The sequence below is a fragment of the Anas acuta genome, chromosome Z, assembly GCF_963932015.1.
Source record: "Anas acuta chromosome Z, bAnaAcu1.1, whole genome shotgun sequence".
Taxonomy (NCBI): Eukaryota; Metazoa; Chordata; class Aves; order Anseriformes; family Anatidae; genus Anas; species Anas acuta.
In genome coordinates, this window is record NC_089017.1 from 11,665,353 (window position 1) to 11,686,684 (window position 21,332).

General features: G+C 36.6%; 1 protein-coding gene across 1 annotated transcript in view; it reads right to left on the bottom strand.

The window, feature by feature from the left end:
• HCN1 (hyperpolarization activated cyclic nucleotide gated potassium channel 1) overlaps positions 1 to 21,332 on the bottom strand; it is a 207,606-nt gene that overhangs the window by 178,053 nt on the left and 8,221 nt on the right. Inside the window, exon 2 of the mRNA XM_068667398.1 lies at positions 5,213 to 5,636. Coding sequence (XP_068523499.1) covers positions 5,213 to 5,636 — 424 coding nt within the window. The remainder of the gene's footprint in view (positions 1 to 5,212; positions 5,637 to 21,332) is intronic.

Here is a 21,332-nt window from a genome sequence, read left to right on the forward strand (position 1 = left end):
GTGGCTTGAGCTTAGGAGAAAAAAGAGGGTTTATAATCTTTGGAAAAGTGGGCAGGCCTCTAGGGAGGACTATAAGGATGTAGTGAGGCTGTGCAGGGACAAAATTAGGAAGGCCAAAGCTCATCTGGAGCTCAATCTGGCTACTGCCGTTAAAGATAAGAAAAAACATTTTTATAAATACATTAACACAAAAAGGAGGACTAAGGAGAATCTCCATCCTTTACTGGATGCGGGGGGAAACTTAGTTACAAGAGATGAGGAAAAGGTGGAGGTGCTCAATGCCTTCTTTGCCTCAGTCTTTAGCGGCAATACCGGTTGTTCTCTGGATACCCAGTACCCTGAGCTGGTGGAAGGGGATGGGGAGCAGGATGTGGCCCTCACTATCCACGAAGAACTGGTTGGTGACCTGCTACGGCACTTGGATGTGCACAAGTCGATGGGGCCGGATGGGATCCACCCAAGGGTACTGAGAGAACTGGCAGAGGAGCTGGCCAAGCCACTATCCATCATTTATCAGCAGTCTGGCTATTGGGGGAGATCCCAGTTGACTGGTGGCTAGCAAATGTGACACCCATCTACAAGAAGGGCCGGAGGGCAGACCCGGGAAACTACAGGCCTGTCAGTTTGACCTCAGTGCCAGGGAAGCTCATGAAACAGATCCTCTTGAGAGTCATCACGCAGCACTTGAAGGGCAAGCAGGCGATCAGGCCCAGTCAGCATGGGTTTATGAAAGGCAGATCCTGCTTGACGAACCTGATCTCCTTCTATGACAAAGTGACGTGCTGGGTGGATGAGGGAAAGGCTGTGGATGTGGTCTACCTTGACTTCAGCAAGGCATTTGACACCGTCTCCCACAGCATTCTCCTCAAGAAACTGGCTGCTCTTGACTTGGACTGGCGCACGCTTCGTTGGGTTAGAAACTGGCTGGATGGCCGGGCCCAGAGAGTCGTGGTAAATGGAGTCAATTCCAGTTGGAGGCCAGTCACTAGTGGCGTTCCCCAGGGCTTGGTGCTGGGGCTGGTCCTCTTTAATATCTTCATCAATGATCTGGACGAGGGCATTGAGTGCACCCTCAGTAAGTTTGCAGATGACACCAAGCTATGCGCGTGTGTCGATCTGCTCGAGGGTAGGAAGGCTCTGCAGGAGGATCTGGATAGGCTGCATCAATGGGCTGAGGTCAACTGCATGAAGTTTAACAAGGCCAAGTGCCGGGTCCTGCACCTGGGGCGCAATAACCCCAAGCAGAGCTACAGGCCGGGAGATGAATGGTTGGAGAGCTGCCAGGCAGAGAAGGACCTGGGAGTGATGGTGGATAGTCGGCTGAACATGAGCCAGCAGTGTGCTCAGGTGGCCAAGAAGGCCAACGGCATCCTGGCTTGTATCAGAACCAGTGTGACCAGCAGGGCTAGGGAGGTGATCATCCCCCTGTACTTGGCTCTGGTGAGGCCACACCTCGAGTACTGTGTTCAGTTTTGGGCCCCTCGCTACAAGAAGGACTTCGAGGCGCTTGAGCGGGTCCAGAGAAGGGCGACGAAGCTGGTGAGGGGTCTGGAGAACAAGTCCTACGAGGAGCGGCTGAGGGAGCTGGGCTTGTTCAGCCTGGAGAAGAGGAGGCTCAGGGGCGACCTTATCGCTCTCTACAGATACCTTAAAGGAGGCTGTAGTGAGGTGGGGGTTGGCCTGTTCTCCCACGTGCCTGGTGACAGGACGGGGGAGAATGGGCTTAAGTTGCATCAGGGGAGTTTTAGGTTGGATGTTAGGAAGAACTTCTTTACCAAAAGGGTTGTTAGACATTGGAACAGGCTGCCCAGGGAAGTGGTGGAGTCACCATCCCTGGAGGTCTTTAAAAGACGTTTAGATGTAGAGCTTAGGGATATGATTTAGTGGGGACTGTTAGTGTTAGGTTAGAGGTTGGACTCGATGATCTTGAGGTCTCTTCCAACCTAGAAATTCTGCGATTCTGTGATTCTGTGGTAATTCCAATAACAAACATATATGTTTTTATCCAACAAATCCAAGTACCTACCTAACTCATCCTCTCCCTTCCCACACAGTTCCCTAGTCAGTGATCAGAAGAGACACAAACTCTTGACTTTTCTACAAGCTATACTGGAAAGAAGAAGTGGTCTGATTTTGTGGAGGGGGCAAATGCCATCTCCATACCTACCACAGAAAGAGCATGCTGTTCACATACGAGTCCTCTTCTGTCAACTAGGTAAAACAAGCACTTTTTACAATTTCTTTTTTAGGCAGCAATCAATAGCTCAACATCATATATTGTTAATACATATTTCTGTACAGTTAGCAATAAGCAGAACAACAAGGAGAGGACACCTAGTGGTGATCGAGGACAATTAGGATTGTGTAACATAGAAGCAGCACATTTAATTGTTAATACAAAACCTGATTTGGCAAAACACTTCCATCTACTTAATTTTTAAGCACTTTGGTGAGACTTTACAAGCTTGCTAGAATGCTATAAGCTATGCTGGCTTTGCATTATTGTGATTACTAGAAATAAAACAGTAAAGAGTAGGGTAGGGCACTGTGTGTGATATGCTCAGAAATCCCGGGAATATCTTTCATTAAACACCTGAGCGTTAGCTATAGTTAGAATGCTTATAAATGCTACTGTATGCTCATTGAAAATGTTAGCCAAATTGAAAACCAGATTTCAGTACAAATCAAACCAAAATAAGAAATGATGCAATTCATAATTACTGCATATTTTACTGAATGAATGTTTGCAAAACATAACCTTTGCACATTTGCAAAAAACATTTAATCACCTTAAAATCTATTCTAATCCTAAATATCAGGCATCACAGAATGAAATATTTAGGTTACATTTTTAAGAGTATGAGTTTTTGGTTTTGTTCTTTTTTAATGATACATCTACTAGATATTGTCCTGTGATTAGAATAGCTTTAAGCAAAGCTTTCAAGTTTTTGTTTTTAAGGAGTTTTGGAGAAAATTATTTGATAAATAATTTAATAAACTCTTATCACAGGCAAATTTAAGGTAAAGTGGTATATCACTTAACATTCCTTAATTGAAACACAGCAGAAAAAACTGTTGAATTCATATTTAAGAATCATCCATCTATTGTTTCCTAAATCAGCAAAGTTCGTCCAGTTCGTCCAAACAGTTTGCTGTTTTAAAACTTTACAGTGCTGTAACATGTAATTTCTTCGAAGTGGCAATGGATCACAGCACATAAGTTTCACACACTGCATTCAAAGTAATAATCAACTACTGTGGTAACAGAAGCCAAATACGAAAATCCATATGACTGCTTTCATTTCTGATATCCATAAAATGCTAGAGAAAAGCAGACTTTTTAATATTTTTTGTACACACGCCATTTTGAGATTTATCAGAATCTAATTAATTCCACAAACATCTCACCATACCCGCATGCCCTCCCAGCTAGCAGAAGTCTTGCTCAAAGCAGCAAAGAAGCCCATTGCTGCTTCAGTGAAGGTTTAAAACCAGGAACAAAAATACTCCAGATCCCCTTCCAGCTTCCTGAGAACAGCCAGGGAGTATTATAATGTGCTATAAAATATGAAAAGATAGACTCTACTCATGTTTTAATACTTTGCAGATAAAATATCATACACAAATATTTCTTAAGTTTCACCAGGATAGCAAAAGGTGAAGTTACAATCAAGCAGCCAGGAGAAATCAGCAGCCACGGGCTGCAAGGGTTGCAAGGGCCAAAAAACAGTTATTGCTGGTAGGACCAGACCCTCTAGTGACTTCTATTCCCACTCAGTTCAACTATTTCTGATTTAGAATACCTGATTATCATTGGCAACAGAGGAGAAAGGGGAAAAGTACTAATTTATCTGCTTAGTAGGTCTTTATAGCTATTAACTTAAGCTGCCAGGAAATAATGTCATTGAATGCATTTCAGAAGGTTGTCTCTCTGTAATGCACAGAGGAGAAAAAAGCATAGCTTTGCAGTAGAACTGCAAGATATGCTTAATCATTTGCCTTAGTTAAATCGAATACAAAACAGCAGTGCTCCATTTCTGTGTCAAAAATACGGTTACACTGCATTACAGGAAGGCAAAGTAGAATTTAGAAAATATACTAATAAAAATAATGAACTATATCAGGATTTTTTTGAGAAACAACTACAAATTTATTTCACATTTGATACTTAATATCATTCAGCTTCACACTGTTTTTAATATAATCTGACTTTGTGAGATGGTGTAGCACTGAGGTCTCTGCTAAAATGCAAAGTGAACGTATTACTTTAAAAGGGAGTATATAGCAGAAAAAGCACTAGAAATGGTAGCAAATGATCCTCCAATATTCATTTAATTAACTAAATGTTTATTAAAATAAGTAAATAAATTTACATAAATCTATCTTCATAGTGTTTCAGTGAAAACACTTTACATAATAATTCTCATCACACTTGCTGCAAAAAAAATTATTTAGAAAACAGCAGTTATTTTTCCTACATTTTTAGCTCTTCCTTTTAAAATATATTATGATATTTAAAACTGCAGAAGTCTGGACAGGCAAGAAATGAAATGCTTGAATCATGACGGTATGTGCCAAAGCTCTAAATGCTTCCTAGAGATGGGCATGCCAAATTAGGGAATGCCATAATTTCCTGGAAATGTCACCATGCCAAATTGGCAGGCAGCATAAGGTCACATCTAGAAATAGTGAAGTTGACAGTTTAGAAGGAAATGATTCAGAATTTGAAATATCCATTTTTATAAAGCAGGTCAATATTCAATATATGCAGCCTCCAAACAATAAGCGTTCTAGGAAATGTACTCAATTATAAGTGGTTTCAATTTTTTGTATCAAACAAAAATATAAATGTGTATTTTAAGTTCTGCGATTACAAGAGTGTTTATTTCAGGCTAAATGCTAGTTACGAAACTCAAAGGCAGCGTTAGGTTGCTGCTAAAATTTCTGATGTTCTCAGTAAGAGACCATCCAAGTTCATTGTGCTGATGGCACATAATTTTTGTTTCTGTGGTTAGCAGACAGAAGATGGTTACTCCTCTGTGCTTTCTACCAAAAAGGCTTTTCTACTAGCATGTCTACATAATTATGCTAACTGGTGGGTAAAAAGCTTTTATTCCCATTCTGGTTCCTCCACAGCTTTTCAGAGTGACCTGACCAGATCTTCTTGTTTTTATATGAACAGAAGTGAATGATGTGTATTTGTATCTCTTACCTCTTCCCACTGGTGTATGTATCTAATCAGTCTTGAAAGGCGTAGTAAACGTAACAGGCTGAGGATTTTTGTAAATCTCACGATACGAAGTGCTCTTGCTGTCTTGTAAACCTCTGAATCCATTCCTTTTTCTACAATGAGAAAGATATAATCCACTGGTATTGATGAGATGAAGTCAACCACAAACCAGCTTTTTAAATAATTCATCTTAATGACTTTAGGGTCCAGTATTATTTCAGAGCTGTCTTCATTAACAGTCCCAGTTCTGAAATTCATGATCAAGTCCAATAGAAAAACAGTGTCTGATGCCACATTGAAAATAATCCATGGTGTTGTTGTTTGTTCTGTGAAGAATGTGATTCCAACTGGTATAATGACAAGGTTTCCAACCATCATAATGAGCATAATTAAGTCCCAGTAAAACCTGAAAAAATGGAAGAAATAGAATGGTTGATGCAATGAGACATAAATTGCTTAGAAAAATGGTTCCTATCACACCACCAACTTCACGTCAAGCATATTTTTGGTTCTGTGCAAATTAATTACAATTAATTACTGACTCAATGTCAGTTTTGCCCAAATGCGTTAACATTTTAGGTGTGTATTTACTTTGGGTTTGCAATTACACTATGCTTTTGTATAGAGATACTACATATAGGCAGATGCTTGATCTTGTTAATGCTAGGAAAACTTTTGTTTCTGACACAACTTTGTTTTAACTCATTTAATATATTCACAGTCACTAAAGACAAAGTAATTAATATTCTTCATTGTGTGCCTTCCTTCTCAAGAATATGTATCTAGCATAAAGACAGTACCATGCTTATCACTCCATCTGAAAGGTATGTGTGTGGCACTCAGTAGAATTTCCCAGACCCCTGCCAAAACCTATTACTAGTGTGTTTATATAAGTAAAATTGATGTCTCTTGCCAATCACAAGCAATGCAGTATTTTTATTTATTTATTTATTTATGGCTTCTGTCAAAAATGAAACCTTAATGTCTAATGGATAACATATTAAATGTAAGTGCTTCTATGAATAACGGTATTCATGCCATTACAGTGCTAGAATAAAATGAGAGAAAAAAAGAAAAAAAAAAAGCACTGAAGCAAATAATAATAATAATAATAAAAATAAAAATTGCTTAACAACAAAACTTTCATCCTCTTTTTAAATCTGAATTGAGCTTCCATGCATTTTTACAACATGACAGACTATTGTCTTTCAGAAGGAGCTAAAAAGTTACCTCTGAAATAACAAGTTGCAACTTCCATGGTATAAAATGGATATTGCATTTCACTATTTTACTCCAGTATCACCTCTCTGAATATTGACAATATTCACAAATATTGACAATACTTTATACAGAATGGTAAAAAGAGAGGCTCATATCTTTAGCATCTACTCTAATAACAGCGAGTAAAACTGCCTATTACATAGAACACACATCCATCCTGATGGAAGATTTTCAGGGGATGGCAATATATACCCAACAGATTCTAAGAACCTTATGCTAGCTCCTGAATGTTAGATTGTCAAAGAAATTTAATCTTGATCAGTAAAAGAACTAAAACTGACCATAGGAAAGCACAAAACCCAAGTATGACCTCTTGTTCTGTTTGAGAACAGATCTAGCTTTGATCTAGCTACACTGAGCAGGTGGTGGGACTAGATGACCTCCCACAGGTTCCTCCTCACCTAAATTATTCTGTGATCCTATGACTCTGATATGTTCCCATGCAAGGCATCCCTACATTTCCAGATCAACCCCATAAAAATCAATGATACCTTATTCACTAACAGAGAGATAGCACAAACTATACACGCTCACCATCTGAAGTAAGCAAGGCAGCATGATCTGTTCAGTTTAAAAGTCTGGAAAGACACAGAAACCAGTCAACAACTGTTCCCCCCGGACTCAGTGGTCTTTATAGAAGACCAGAGGCAGCAATGGCTTCACAAGGACCTGACTGCTGGGGCCATCGGTTGCAGTGAGTTTTTTGGTGGCAGACATGTCACCAGCACAGCATCCAACACTGCCTGCCTGGTTGCCAACATGGTGAATGTTCATGGCAATCAATGATAATTATAAAAGTTTAATCGGCCACAGAATGTTTCAGAACCACATTTAGTTTTTGCAAAACTTGCACACAGTATACAGGTTATATTAGATTCTAGAGATGGCTTGTTGTGTTCTCGGGGTTTACAAATTCCCTGTATTTCAAGCTTAATCCTAAAGATATTTCTCAGTTCACAAATTGCTAACCTAAGAATACAAAATAGACAACTGTAACTGAACACACTAAAATAAGAGTGGCATATGATTGAGGGTGGCATGAGAATTCCCAGTTTTAAAATCCTTTATTCCAAGGTAAGGCTAAAGAGATCAAGATTGACTTACATTTGATAGAGTAGATAGCAAAGTACCTTAACTGACACTCAGAAATTGCATAAAATAAACTTTACAAGTTATTCCTCATGTACAACAATGTGATTTCTGTCAACACATTTTCAATTTTGCAACAAATGTGAAGACTAAGTGCTATAAATGTATTTGAGCTCAAAATTTGATGGTACCCACCATACCTGCACATTAGCAAAAACTTTCATATTTATCTCCTAATCTGTTTAACTAATAGGCTTATTGCTGTACTAGATACCTCTTCAATAATCTAGAATTACCAGAATTACTGAAGGAGACACTAAATTTATATATCATTGCTACTGTGACCCATAGGTAAAATTACCACAAGCGCTTTTACAAAGCTATCAACCAAAATTTTTCTAAAAGCTGTTTTAAGGAACATACTTCTCCACAGAATCCTGAAAATGAATGAGAAATAACAAGAAAATAATCACAAGAGATATACATGTATCTGTACCTCTCTCCTAAACAAAGTATTCCCTGATTTCAGATCATAAGTGCCTAACCATAAGAGTAGTTATGTAACTGAGGCTAACCAAAGCCACACAAAAAACATCCATCCAAAATAATAATAATAATAATAATAATAATAATAATAATAATAATAATAATAATAATAATAATAATAATAATAATAATAATAATAATAATAATAATAATAATAATAATAATAATAATCTAATACCAAACCAGCTGATTTTATCCTACAATAATCCAGTTTAAAGGATCATTATGCACTGTGGTTATACAAAACACTCTGGCATTCCTGATGCTGTATGTCAGCAAAAGTTGTGTTTAGTCAGGGCTTCAGTAATAAAATAAAACCTAATGCCAAGGTCTACGAGATTGCATCAGTTTTATATTTTGATTTTAGTGCACAATGCAGTATAATCTGATTATGTAGCTAGAAAAAGTCTTATTAGAGTATGATTCATTTTTCATTTAGAAATGAATCATATGTTTTCCTTTAGGAAAATGTTTCCTAATGCCATTTTCTTGGCCACATTATATGACATTTTTCTTTCAGGTGAGAAAAAATAGACGTAATTCCCTGTATTGCTCTCTGTAACCTGTGCAGAGAAAGTAATACAATGCGTTCCTTGCCCAGCAATTCAGAACATCCTACTATTCACCTATTTGAGAGCCAACTGAATAGCTTCAGAAGGCCATACAAGGAGCTGCTACTGAGACACAGAGTAACCCTTTGTTTCAAGCTATTTTTAGAACTATTTATTTGGTTTAGCTGCTTCCCTCCACCCCCACGAGGATGGTTATAAATCTTTAAAGCTTACAGCCTTGAAGTTGCAGATTTATATAAGGTACTAAGCATGTTGACAAAAAGCAAGGAAGTGATAAACCTATGACACAAACTTGTTGAGAATGAGGCAAAAAAGAAGAACCTGGCATAACAAAAACTTTTAAAGCTCATAATGACATGCACAGACTACCCACAGCAAATGGCTATAGAGCTTACTGATCTTCCAAAGCTAGCTCAGTACAGGTACTGTACTCAGTACAGCTACTGCTAGTTGCCATTAACCAAAAACACCACTATCAGCACTGAAATCTGCACTCAGTTATTACTGAAACATTTAAAATGGTTCTCAGAGTTTTTATATCTCTAGGTGAAAAAAGTCTAAGTTCTGAAACAGTACAAAAGCACAGTTTTAAGAATATTTTTCTATATTTTAAGGAGCCATTTTATACAGGAAAACATCACACAATTACTTTGATATTGTCAAACATAACTATTTGAATCCACTACTTTTTCCCTGATCTTTTCAGTCATAATTTATCTTCTCTACTTTCCAAACACACTTAAAACAAGGTGCTTTTTACATCTCCAGAACATGATGAAACTTTGGTGGTTTATTTATTGCCACTAGCTCTCCAGAAAAGGACAAACAGTCTGTTTAAAATGAGTGCCTACCAAAAAGTGATAAAAAACCTTAGCATTAATTAATGTTTTCATCAAGCTTAATAATGTAATCTAGCAGGAATTTTATTTTCTGCTTTATATATCCAACCCAGAGAAAGTTGTGTTTTAAAGAAAAAAAAATTCAGCTCTAATCTAGGTAATTTGCTGTATAACTTGTTGTATACACAATAGTGTCAGAAGTCATTGAGATTTGCATTTCCTTTTATTTTCTGGATGCTGCCCATTGACACAGTCTCATTGTCCTTGAATCTGTGCATATTGATAAATGATTATCCTTATGGTACACCTGCATTGACCTGGCAGAAGTTGTCGGCAGGCTCACAAATCAAGCAGCAGAGCTAACTGCATTTCTAAGGTATGGGGTGTTCTGACTTGAGGCTACAGAGGAGTCAAGGCTTTGCTTAGTATGACAGCTTTCTAGTTTCCAGAAAGATCATGAAAACTTGAGTATTAAAACAAAACAAAACAAAACAAAAAAATCATGAAATTCAATTACAAATACTCATCAGCCATGTTAGAAGGGTGAAATGTTAGAAGGAATGAAAAAGATATTCAAATTACTTATAAAAAATCTTTCAATCCAGATGTTATCCAGACACAATTTCACTCTACTCAGTCAGGGAATCAGGAACTGCAGAAAATTTTCACAAGCTTTCCATGGAAAACTTGTCTCCTCTTTAGTTAAATATTTTGAGCAGCTAGCAGATGCTCAATGAAATGAGTACTTGACATCTTCCTCTCACCTTCAAACATAGCTTTATTACTTTTACTTCATGGATCACCAATTCACCTTACAGAGAAATCAGTATCTTATATGGGACAAATCTGAGTAGAAATAATGGTAATTTAAAACTTTATTACAGTATAGTGTAACAAGTACTAAACTTAGGATTAGGCATATCAGAATTTGATTCTCACAGGACGTCATCTTTCCCTTGCTTTGCAGCTCTATTAATTTCATTCTTTTAGTAACAGAGAGCAAAGCTAAACACACCTGAAGCCATCTGCAACTTTCAGAAAATCAATGGAATGTTTTGGAGAAGACAAAAGGAGGAAGAAGGGAGGGTGTTCATCAGGGACCCAGAGTTCTTTTTCATGATGTCACAGGTGTCCACCCACCCATGTTGCTTCTGGGAAAAAAATTCCTTACTTTTTTTTTTTTTACCCGAAATATCCCCCACAGGAGGAGGATTAAAAGTTTAAATATTGTAAACATATTGTGAAGTGCTTCTGTGACTTACAAGTTCTGACCTCTGGATGTATCATATGAAAGATGATATAAAATGAAGCAATGTCTTTATTTCTCCAAACATATAATTTCCTTTAGCCTAGCTCTGTGATCACATTAATATAAATATGTTAAAATAACTAGTGAAGTTTCACTGCTCTTCAGATTTGACAGTTTTTTGCTGGCAAACACGTTAGTTCTGCAGTTGTGTTCTTCTCTGTTGATAAAACTTTTCCTCATCTGAAGGTACTCATTCTTCACGGTTTTCTCATTTTTTTCCCAGCTGTGGCACTATGCTTCATACTTCAAGCTTTGGGAAGGCAAAAGGTTGGGTTTGTGTTGTTTGTTTTTTGTTTGTTTGTTTGTTTGTTTGTTTTTTAAGAGAAAATATTCTCCTGAAAAAAAAAAAAAATTGTATTTCTTATTCCCCTCTGTTTCTTCTCTAACTGCTTTCACCTTGTTGATAAATGCAAATGAGGAATCTTGCAAGGTTGAAACAGTCCCTTTCATGCCTTACTCCTACCTATTCTAAAGCAGTAGAATAGAGTACAGAGCATCTTCTGAACTTCAAGTGCTGATCTTGAACTGCAGAAATATTGTTAAGTAGTAATATTATTACTAAGTAGGAGCCTGTGATAGTCTCATTTGAAAATATCATCCAAATTTGCTATTCGTTTTTCATTTAAAACATATCAAGCTTAATGAACTTTCACTGACTTAAGGAAAGCTCCAGAAAGGCTTCTCTACCTGCCTGAGAAGGGTGAATCTAGGATGAGGCTGAAGTTCTGAAAACTCAGTTTCACAACACAAATTACAAGCAGTGTTGGACCTGGCAATCTCCCAGCCCAAGGGCTTTATTCTCTTTCAGACTAAAATCAATTAAAATAAAATTAATTACAATCATAATAATGAAGACTTTGGATGGTCTGAAAACTTCATTTGATGTCATCTATGCCTTCTATCAACACCGAAGTCCTTTGCTTCAAGACTAGCCATATATGCTTGGAGATCCAATCTATGTGCTCTACTGTTATTTTTTAAATATCGATACAATTCTCTGCATGGTATAAGAAAATGAATTCAAAGAAATATTAATAAAATTCAGAAATGCTGAATCCTCTTTTTTTTTTTTTTTTTTTTTTTTTTAATGCAGCTATACACTGTACCTAAAAATTAGCAAATTGTAGTTTCATACAACTTTTTTTTTTCATGAGTTTTACCGGATAGTTTTACCAGATAAGAATACACAATTAGCATTGAAGATTTGCAGTTTCTAGCCCAGTTGCAATTATATGCATAAGGCAGATGACTAGATGAATGTAGCTCTTGGGGAAGCCGATCAGAGCCCAATGAAGCCAATGAACAGCAATTTGCTACTTTTGAAAGGCCTTGCTTATGGCATTTTGTTCAGTTTAAAGCTTGAGTGCACCACAGCCTTGATTACTAGAAAAGAATCGTTGCAGTACTGTCCACAGACAGTGGTTGTAAATTTGACTGATTTCTATTCAACTATTATATAAGGGTTTTTTTAGTAAATTCAGGTAGTGGATGGGACATTTCATCAAAAGAATTGTACTTATTAGTACTGATGCAATAGCTTTGGTCCAAAGTTTTCATAGCATTTTACAGGCATTAACAGATTAAGTCTCATGTTCTGAGATGGAAAAACAAAGACAGAAGAGTAGCATTACCCTCACTGCGTATGGGAGAGGAGGATGGAGAGGACAAGGAGAAATTTATGTAACATAGCAATATTATTTAATAATGAGTCTCTTTGGTTTTAGCCAATAATCCCCTACCATAAGTGCTTGAATACATCTGCTGTTTGCAGTTGGTTTTCCTCCAGAGAAACTTATTAAATTACAGTAGAAAGAATTAAAGCCTGACTTCCATCTAACCTTGAGCAAGAGAAGTGCACTGCTCCCAGAGGAGTTCTGTCAATGTGCTGGAATGCCCTCACCTTTGCACAGCTCCTCCTTCCTTCAGGCACACCCCTTGGGGAAAAAAACAGGCTAGTCCTGTCCATACATCTACCACCTAGGAAAAAGTGCTGGGGAACAGTCAGGACAAACAACTGAGTCTGCTGCTGGAAAAGGTTGAACCTATCTGTGCTGACCTGTATGCCAGACCAATCCATAAATATTTCAGATCATCAAAACTGCATCTATTCAATGCTTCCAACATGCCTCACAAGTAATACATCTTCCCCAGACTCTTTCTGTTCATAATGTTGAACCATAGCCTCTCAGTATCAAGCAACATTTTGTGTAGGCACTCCAACTGATATGTTTTGAATTCATATTGCCATTGATAAATCAATCACTAATTGCCAGACTCTGATTCTTTAAGTGTCAGCAAATTTCTGTAGCAGATCACTGGGGAAGAAGGGAAAAAAAAAAAGTGTTCTCAAATTAGAAAGGACCACTTCACAGGCATGAGAAAAATTCTGAAAAAGATGGAGATCCAAGAATATTTCAGCTGCAAAATAATCTTGTATCTTATGTTGGAGCACTTGCACTAATTAAGAATTTTGTAGTGACAGAAATTTTAAGAGTGCCATTTAAAAACACGACATTTAGGATGCCTCTATATGAAGTAAAAGTTGAGAGGCTTAAATTGGGAGAAGCTTTCTGTAATTCTTGTCAAAGCATCTTTTTTTTTTCTTTCTTTTTTTTTTTTTTATGCCTTAAAAATTCTTGAAAAAAATACAGAAAACAGCAAATGCCTTATGGCTAACATGCCAATTAATATGCTAACTACTAATTTATGTCAGAATAATAAGAATTAATATTGCTCTTTAATATATTTTTAACCAATTAAATCTCTCAGCTATCTGTGTAATATTTAAATGATTAAAGATTCTGCTGATGAAGAAAAGTTCATTTCTATCTTCAAAGAAGGAGCAGGAGAAGAGATGACAGGGAAAATATTCCTTAGTAGTCATTGACACATCCCAGTCATGACTATTTGTTTGTGGCTTGTGACCAACCACCAAATGAGTTGTGACCATTAGCTTTTCAGAGGTGAATACCTCTGAAAACAAAAATAAGACATGAGTATCAACATAGTGAACAAAGACACCAAGATTTCTGGTATTTGACAAATATACTAACAATTCAGTTCTGATTTTCAGGTGAAAAAAGAACAAATCTTTGTGCATATCATTGTACAAAGATACAGTACAAACTGACAACCAACTTCAAATAGCTGAACATGGTGTATCATTCTTGAAAAAGTTAATTGAAGAAGAGACTGGACACTATGTTAACAAAAAAAAATTAGGTGGTCTTCAAATTCCAAGGAAAAAAAAATAGATGCATTTAGAAGAACTACAGAAAGGTGTGAAATGAGCAAATGGATTACCTATTCTGACTTCTTATTCTTACATCATAGGTAAAAACAAATATACCTGACAGTATTCATATGCCTCTTACGTATCTACGCTAATGTATTAGATTTTAATGCAAAAGTAAGTAATCAAATTAGAAGAAATAAATCAAGTTAAATTGTTATTCACTTTCACAGCTATTTATGACTGATCTTCCTCAAATACAAAAGCAAGTATTGACAATGAAACAATATTTTCAACCTTTCCTTCAAAATAAGTGGAAGTATGGTTCTAAAGATCAGTAGGTTGTTTTCTTGTAATACATGAATATCACCCTGCAGTAAATCATTGGCTTCAAAAGGCACTGTATCTCCTTAAGTGCTGTTGATATCTTCTCCTTTGACTTAGCAGATACAAACTACAGCAGAAACCAATAACTTCTCCCCAGGTAAGGTAGCCACTAGATTAGAGAGTCCTTCCCACTTTTTTGCTCTATCAAAGCATAACAACTATGAGAGGTGATAATGATGTTGAAAATACCTATGTCAGAAGTGCAATGCAAAGTAAATGTTAAGGTTCAAATCCTCTCCTCCAAATGATGGAAACTAGTCTGTACTTTCAACATCTGGGCTGATGGTTTTCATTCCTGAACTGACCGGTGAACAGAAGCATTCAAATACATGCTCTGATAAACAAGCTGAAAATGGTATTAGTCTCAGTTGGTATTTTGTAAACTGAATTCATTGTATCAATTTTCTTATATCACTAAAAAACAATTTACTGAAAATAAAGTTCATACCTCACTTCACTTTAAGAAATGACAGAAGCCAGCTTAAGCCTTTCCCCATTACAATACCCTGTTTGCAGGGCAACGCACCTTGCAAGTTCTGTGCTAATACATGGGTAGGAAAGTAAATGCTCAGCTAGGAAGTTCAATATCAAGTTTCACCATTTTCTCTCAAAACAAAATTTCACACTTCATACACTGAAGCACCTGTCCCTACCATGAAAAGCAGCTTGCGCAGGCTTCTACTCCTCACACCAACCATATTCAGAATCCCCCATTTGTTTCATTATTCAGCTGGCATCCAGATCCCTCTGTTAGCCATTTGCCTTCCCTAATATTTAAATGGATGCAACACAATGCTAACATTTCTTTAAGATTTCCCAATTTACATACTGAATGCTCCAATCCTATCATCCTTTTGACAGCATAGCTCTCTGCATGCACCGCCAAAACAAGCCAGCTCATTATGCTGCTAGACAGCACCAGCATCAATCAGATAGACCTGCTATTCACTTGTTTAAAACAAAAAGGAAAATCCAGAACAGAAAAGCAAACAAGGAAGAGAATATAGGATGTTCAAAGATGTTCTAGTTACTGGCCTAAGTAACCATGATATTACAGTTTTACCTCTGCTCCTCTTGTCTCCTTTTCATGCTATTTCACTCTCTAATGCTCCAGCAAGCTCCATACAGCCAGGCCTAAGGAAAACCTCTTGTAATACAGTTGCAAGAAACTCAGCCAAGGGTAGAGGTTTGGAATACAAAGCAAGTTTCCGGGTATGCAAAATCCGTCTCTGAGATTTATGAACAGTGCAACCAAATATTATTGCTGAACAGCTTTTTTGCCATTTAATTTAATGTAAGGAAACAAAGAAGGCTCTTTTTCAATAAGATTGCTTTGTTTATTCTAAAAAAAAAATATATTAAAAAGCCATCCCCTTAAAGACCAACATTCTCCCTGTGTACACATTTATTAGGTATTTTTCAATCTGCAAAACAAGAGATAACCTGCAACATCAGGCACTTCGTAAAAATTGCCTCAACATGAAATGCAATGAGAGCTTTTCTCCTTCTGATACACCTTTGCCAGCAGCAGTTCTGATAGGCATATTGTTCCCACAGCTGTAATTAACAAATGGAGTTTTTCACAGGTATACACAGCAATGCAGTGGATGTTCAAGATCCATTTCTAAAAACTTAACCTTTACTAAATTTTTGTGTTGAAGTATGTCTGCTAATTATTTTCATTCAGTCATATGAAATTGTTATTCAACCACTGGAAGACATTTGTTAACACTACCTAGATTAGTAAAAGTTTCTATTCTATCTAGATTGAGACAGAACCATCGGAAGTAAAGTTGTTATACAAAATATGCTTATTGGATAGGTTTTTTTCTCTGCAGTTGCCCTTAGTTTTTTATTAAAATATGGCAATCACTTTCAGCTGCAGAGTAACATGTCATTTTCAGCCTGAAAAAATAAAAGATTGATAGAAATATTAAGATCTGAAAAATTATTCAAACTTTACCATAGCCTTTGCTATAACCTTCACTTATAAATATTTATCAGAAAAAAAAAATATAAAAGGGAAATTATTTAATAATCTACTTCTCCACCAGCAAGCTTATTATTTGGTAGGGTGCTTTTTTTTTCACAGTTGACTTTGGAGCCTCTTGGTGCAGAAGTTCTCCACCTTCAGCATTCAGGAGTTCAAAGCACTCCACCATACCCCTCTGGGATTGCACAGCCCCCAGGCTAGTTCTGGAGATCAGGCACGCCACGCAGGTTATAGGTGACAAGGGAAAGTGTGCGCCTACAAGCAAAGCTGCCTGTAATAGTAGCCACTGATAAGCTGCTCTAAATAAGAAACTTTGGTCAGGGACCTGTGACCTGAAGGATAACCAACAGCAAAAGCAGTGAGGCAACTACTTACTACCTTGCAGATAGATGATCATTCCTTTGAGACACCGAAAAAAAAAGAGCTTCCCTTTACGATGGTGAATAAAATGCCAGATGCCCATCTTTATCTTTCATCCATGTTCAAGCAAAATGAAGTTGTCTATGTACAATAAATAGGTTTCTGGCTTTCTGCAAATTAAAACATTTTACTTTGGAGATCTCAGAATATGTTTGAGCTACAATCCAATATTCCCTCAGAAAGACAAAATTTAATTTAGTCAAATATTTGTGCTTACTTTTTGGAGCACAGTGAGTGATGAACTATTCAAAGAAGTTTAAGATAAAGAAGGGCAATAATTAGAAAAGACAAAGAGATGTTAATAATTCATTGGCAGAGAACAAAGAAATTTAGGGTGAAAATTTATTGGTAGAACTTCTCAACAGAATAAAAATACTGATGGAAAAATACCTCAGAAAAAATACTGATATGTAAACAGCACAATTAAAATATATAATCTGAATGGAATGAAATAGGAAGCATATTCAAGTTATTCTGAATTCATAGAATGCATTGAACCCATGGTAGGCAATGTTTAAAAATCAATTTTGCCGTTTACAGCTCCTTATGACTAGAATTGTGAAAGGTATTCAGCTGTGGAGTCCAGATGCTTAAAGTATTTGGGTCCCCAGCTTCTTTTGACATCCAAAGATGGATAGGCTCCTAACCTCCATCACAGATCTTCATCTAGCATACTGTAGATTTGCACGTACTGTTCAGAGCCCTGGGTAAAATTTACATTTTCAAGCTATTCCAGAAATGGAAAACTTTGTACCGGAAACATGAAACCAATTTCAATATCATATTCTGTTCGCTCATTTTGCCAGTGAAAAACGGTATGTACATTCAATACTAAGATGAGATGCAATTCAGTGACTCTTAATGGAATTACTAGGTAAAAAAAAAAAAAAGGAAAAAAAAAAAGAAAAAGGTAATAGGTAATAATCAGTACCCAGAGCAACAACACCTGCTACCATTATCTGCAGTCTCCTGAAACCTGATTTTCAGGGCTGTAAAGTTGTCTCTCCTTCCAAGCCTGAACCTGTCATGTTGTGGGGAGCAAGCATGGGAGCAGAAGTTCACAGCAGCTCTTACTGAACTTCCACAAAAAAAATAAACTTAGTTCATCCTCTGTAGAATGTGAAAGTTGGCTGCAATTTAGAAACAGAAACATCCCTGGTCACATCAAGCAATGTTAATATAGTCCTCAGAAATGAGTGGGGTGGTAGTGGAAATTACTGAGTGACACTGGCTTCAGATTGTACAGCACTGAGGAGTCTTGCAGATATCCATTTTAACAAAAATTACCTCTCACCAAACGAAAATTAGCCAGCATGCAAAAGACGGCAAAAGGCAGACTACAGGAAAATGCACGCCTAGGAAACAGGAACAGCTTCAGTTTTCATCTTCAGTTTAAAAGAGAAGAAATTAAAACTCATAGCTTATATCCTTAAATAGCACACTAGAATGAAGAGTTTAATTCGGTTCAGCTGCCACTTATGCTGTATTTAGTTCATATCTAGCAAAGCACATGAAATAATAAAATTATTAGGGACTCCAATATTAAATATTTTGAAATTGTTTTTAGATTTTTTTTCACCTGTTTCAGAGAGATCACCCATCAAAATAATCTAAAACTTCAGTAAATACATGTAAAATCCCTACTAAAATTTAACACCCAGCAGTATATCATTGCACTTAATATTCTGCTCCAATTTCAATAAACATTCATAAGTTAATAAAAACATGCATTTCAGATATTTACCAACAGAATGTATGCAATTAAAAGTCAATTTTGATCATGTGGGCACCTAAATTAGGTTACTTATCTCTCACTTGTCCCACACACGCAACGTCTACTGCTTAATAAGCCATTGGATTTCAGACATTTTCGATTTTGACCCTTTTAAAATGCTCTGTTAGATCGCCCGCCATCTGGCAGTGCTTACTCTTGATACCACACTCCCACTGCATTACAGAAGTGTGCTTCTCATAATTACATCTTTAATGTGATAGATATATGCAACACTAGAATTCCCAAGCTGGCAATAGATGGGCTGAAGGGACAATTTGGGCAACGCATCTTTTTACTAGGTCTACGTTAAAAGCACATTCAGTTGTGTCAGTTGCATTCTCAACAGAAAGCTATCATGGGAACTATGCTTTCAATTATTATTTTTTTTCTTTTTTTTTAAGTTCTTTGCTTACAAGACCCTGTGAAGAATGACAAGTTCAAAATGTCAGGGAGAAGTTAGCCCAACAGCTCAGTATTTCCTAGCTAGAAGACTCAGTAAGAATGGGAACTATGTAGTAGGGCTAAAAAATGTCAATAAAACCATCGGTGTGTCATTCCCATTTGTATAAAATGATTTTTTATATCTTAAAGAAGGGATGGAGTGGGAGAAACAGAATGAAGTTGTTGTCCTCAAAAACAAAAAATAAATAAATAAATAAAACAATATTACCCAGTTGATCTGTCACAGACAGATCACTATGTTCCTACGAACTGTCAGATGAGAACTATGAGAGGTTTATAAGCAGAATTTCACTACCTGAGAGATAAACCATAATAAGTTATTTAAATAAAAGACAGAAAACACAGGATGTATTTAGGAAGTCACCCACATAGCAGTTTCCAAGAAGACTGGACACACGGCTCTAAAAAACAAGACATCTCTGAAATATTCATAGAAGCATAGAATGGTTTGATTTTGAAGGGACCTTAAAGGTCATCTAATTCCAACCCTACCATAGGCAGGGACACCTCCCACTAGAACAGGTTGCTCAAAGCCCCATCCAGCTTGGACTTTCAGGGATGGGGCATTCACAATATTCTGATAAGGTGAATAATGAGAAAGGTCCCAACTTAACAGCTGAAGATTGAAGGATATGCATGCTTTATTTTGTCACCAATGTTTTGATTCCAAATTTCTGTCTTACAGACTAATCCCTAGCTGGACCAAAAAATAAAAAAATAAAATCTCTGCTTTTCTACTGAGCTTGCCTGGCACTAAAGCAAAGGTGAACCAGACTGACAGATGAACTTGGCTGTGTCATTTCCACTGAGAAATCAAATGAAAACAAGCACATACACAGCCATCACAATGAAGCAAGCCCAGGATGTATTTGGGGAACCCAGAAGCTTGCTAGTATGTGTTGTGAGGTAATAACAATAATAGGTTTTATGGGGCAGTATTGCCTACTACTTGTTTCATAGTATTTTCTCTACCGCTCACATACTAGAAGTTCTCCTGGCATGAACAGATAAACAGAAGTCACACAAGAGTGACTGATGGAAAACCTCTCAGCAGTCACGTGAAGCTTGATTGCAAGCTGGTCTTCCAGCTGGACACTGGTCTTCCACCCATACACGTACTCCATCTCTACAGTAGAATTGGATAGATCTTGATAGATCTTTAAGATACTGTATGTATGTTAAAAAGGTTCTGTATAGTGCCCATACTTGTGACCTGGAGAAAGCTTAAATAATCACTTATCATTAGGATCCTATTATTTATTTAGGATCCTATTATTTATTACCCTACATTAACTGCAATCTACAGATTTGCTCAAGGTTGAGGTCACTTCAGAACAACACGGTCTCTCACTGCTGTCATGGCATAGAGAAACAAAGGTCTGGGGAGTTATTGTAGGCTGCAACAGAACCAGACAAGAAAACATCAGTGCTTCAGTATTTCCTCTTCTGACAGGAGAAAAAAGTCTGGAAGCAACCAGAACGTGGTACATATGTAATTGGATGGTTTGATTCCTAAATGCATGAACACTGAAGTCAAGTTATTCTTCTATGGGGCTTTTCACATACTGAAGGTTTAAGATGAACATAAGCTTCAATGGATTTCAGACTAAGAACTAGATGAAAAAAATAATAACAAATAAAACAAAATGCAACCTAAATGATTTTTACATAGATTGGCTATTTTAAATTACATAAATTCAAAATAATAAAGAGATAATAAAGAGACACTTACTCCTGACAATACCAGACTGGACTATCATTTACTATGTTTAACTAGCGTTGACTATTAGCATAAAGCTACATGTGTTTTTTTCAGCAGAAAACAAAATATCATATATATATATCATATATATCAATTATATATATTTTAATAAATTATTTTTGTAGAGATACAAAATGTATTAATGTCATCAACACACTAAATTCCAATAATGTAGCAAATTGTTAATTAATATGCTTTGTTAGATGAGACAACCATAAACAGCACATAAGTTAATAAAATAAGAACCAAATTATATTCCTAACTATACGATGTAATTCAAATTGTAGGGATTTCACTGGCATAAGTAAGAACAGGTTTTAGGGGGAGTTCAGTTTTTTGGTTTTATTTTGTTTGTGGAGTTTTTTAAATATATAATGGCTACAGACTGCGTTTCTTTTGTAATCAAATGAACATTTTCTAAACACATGTTTACTCT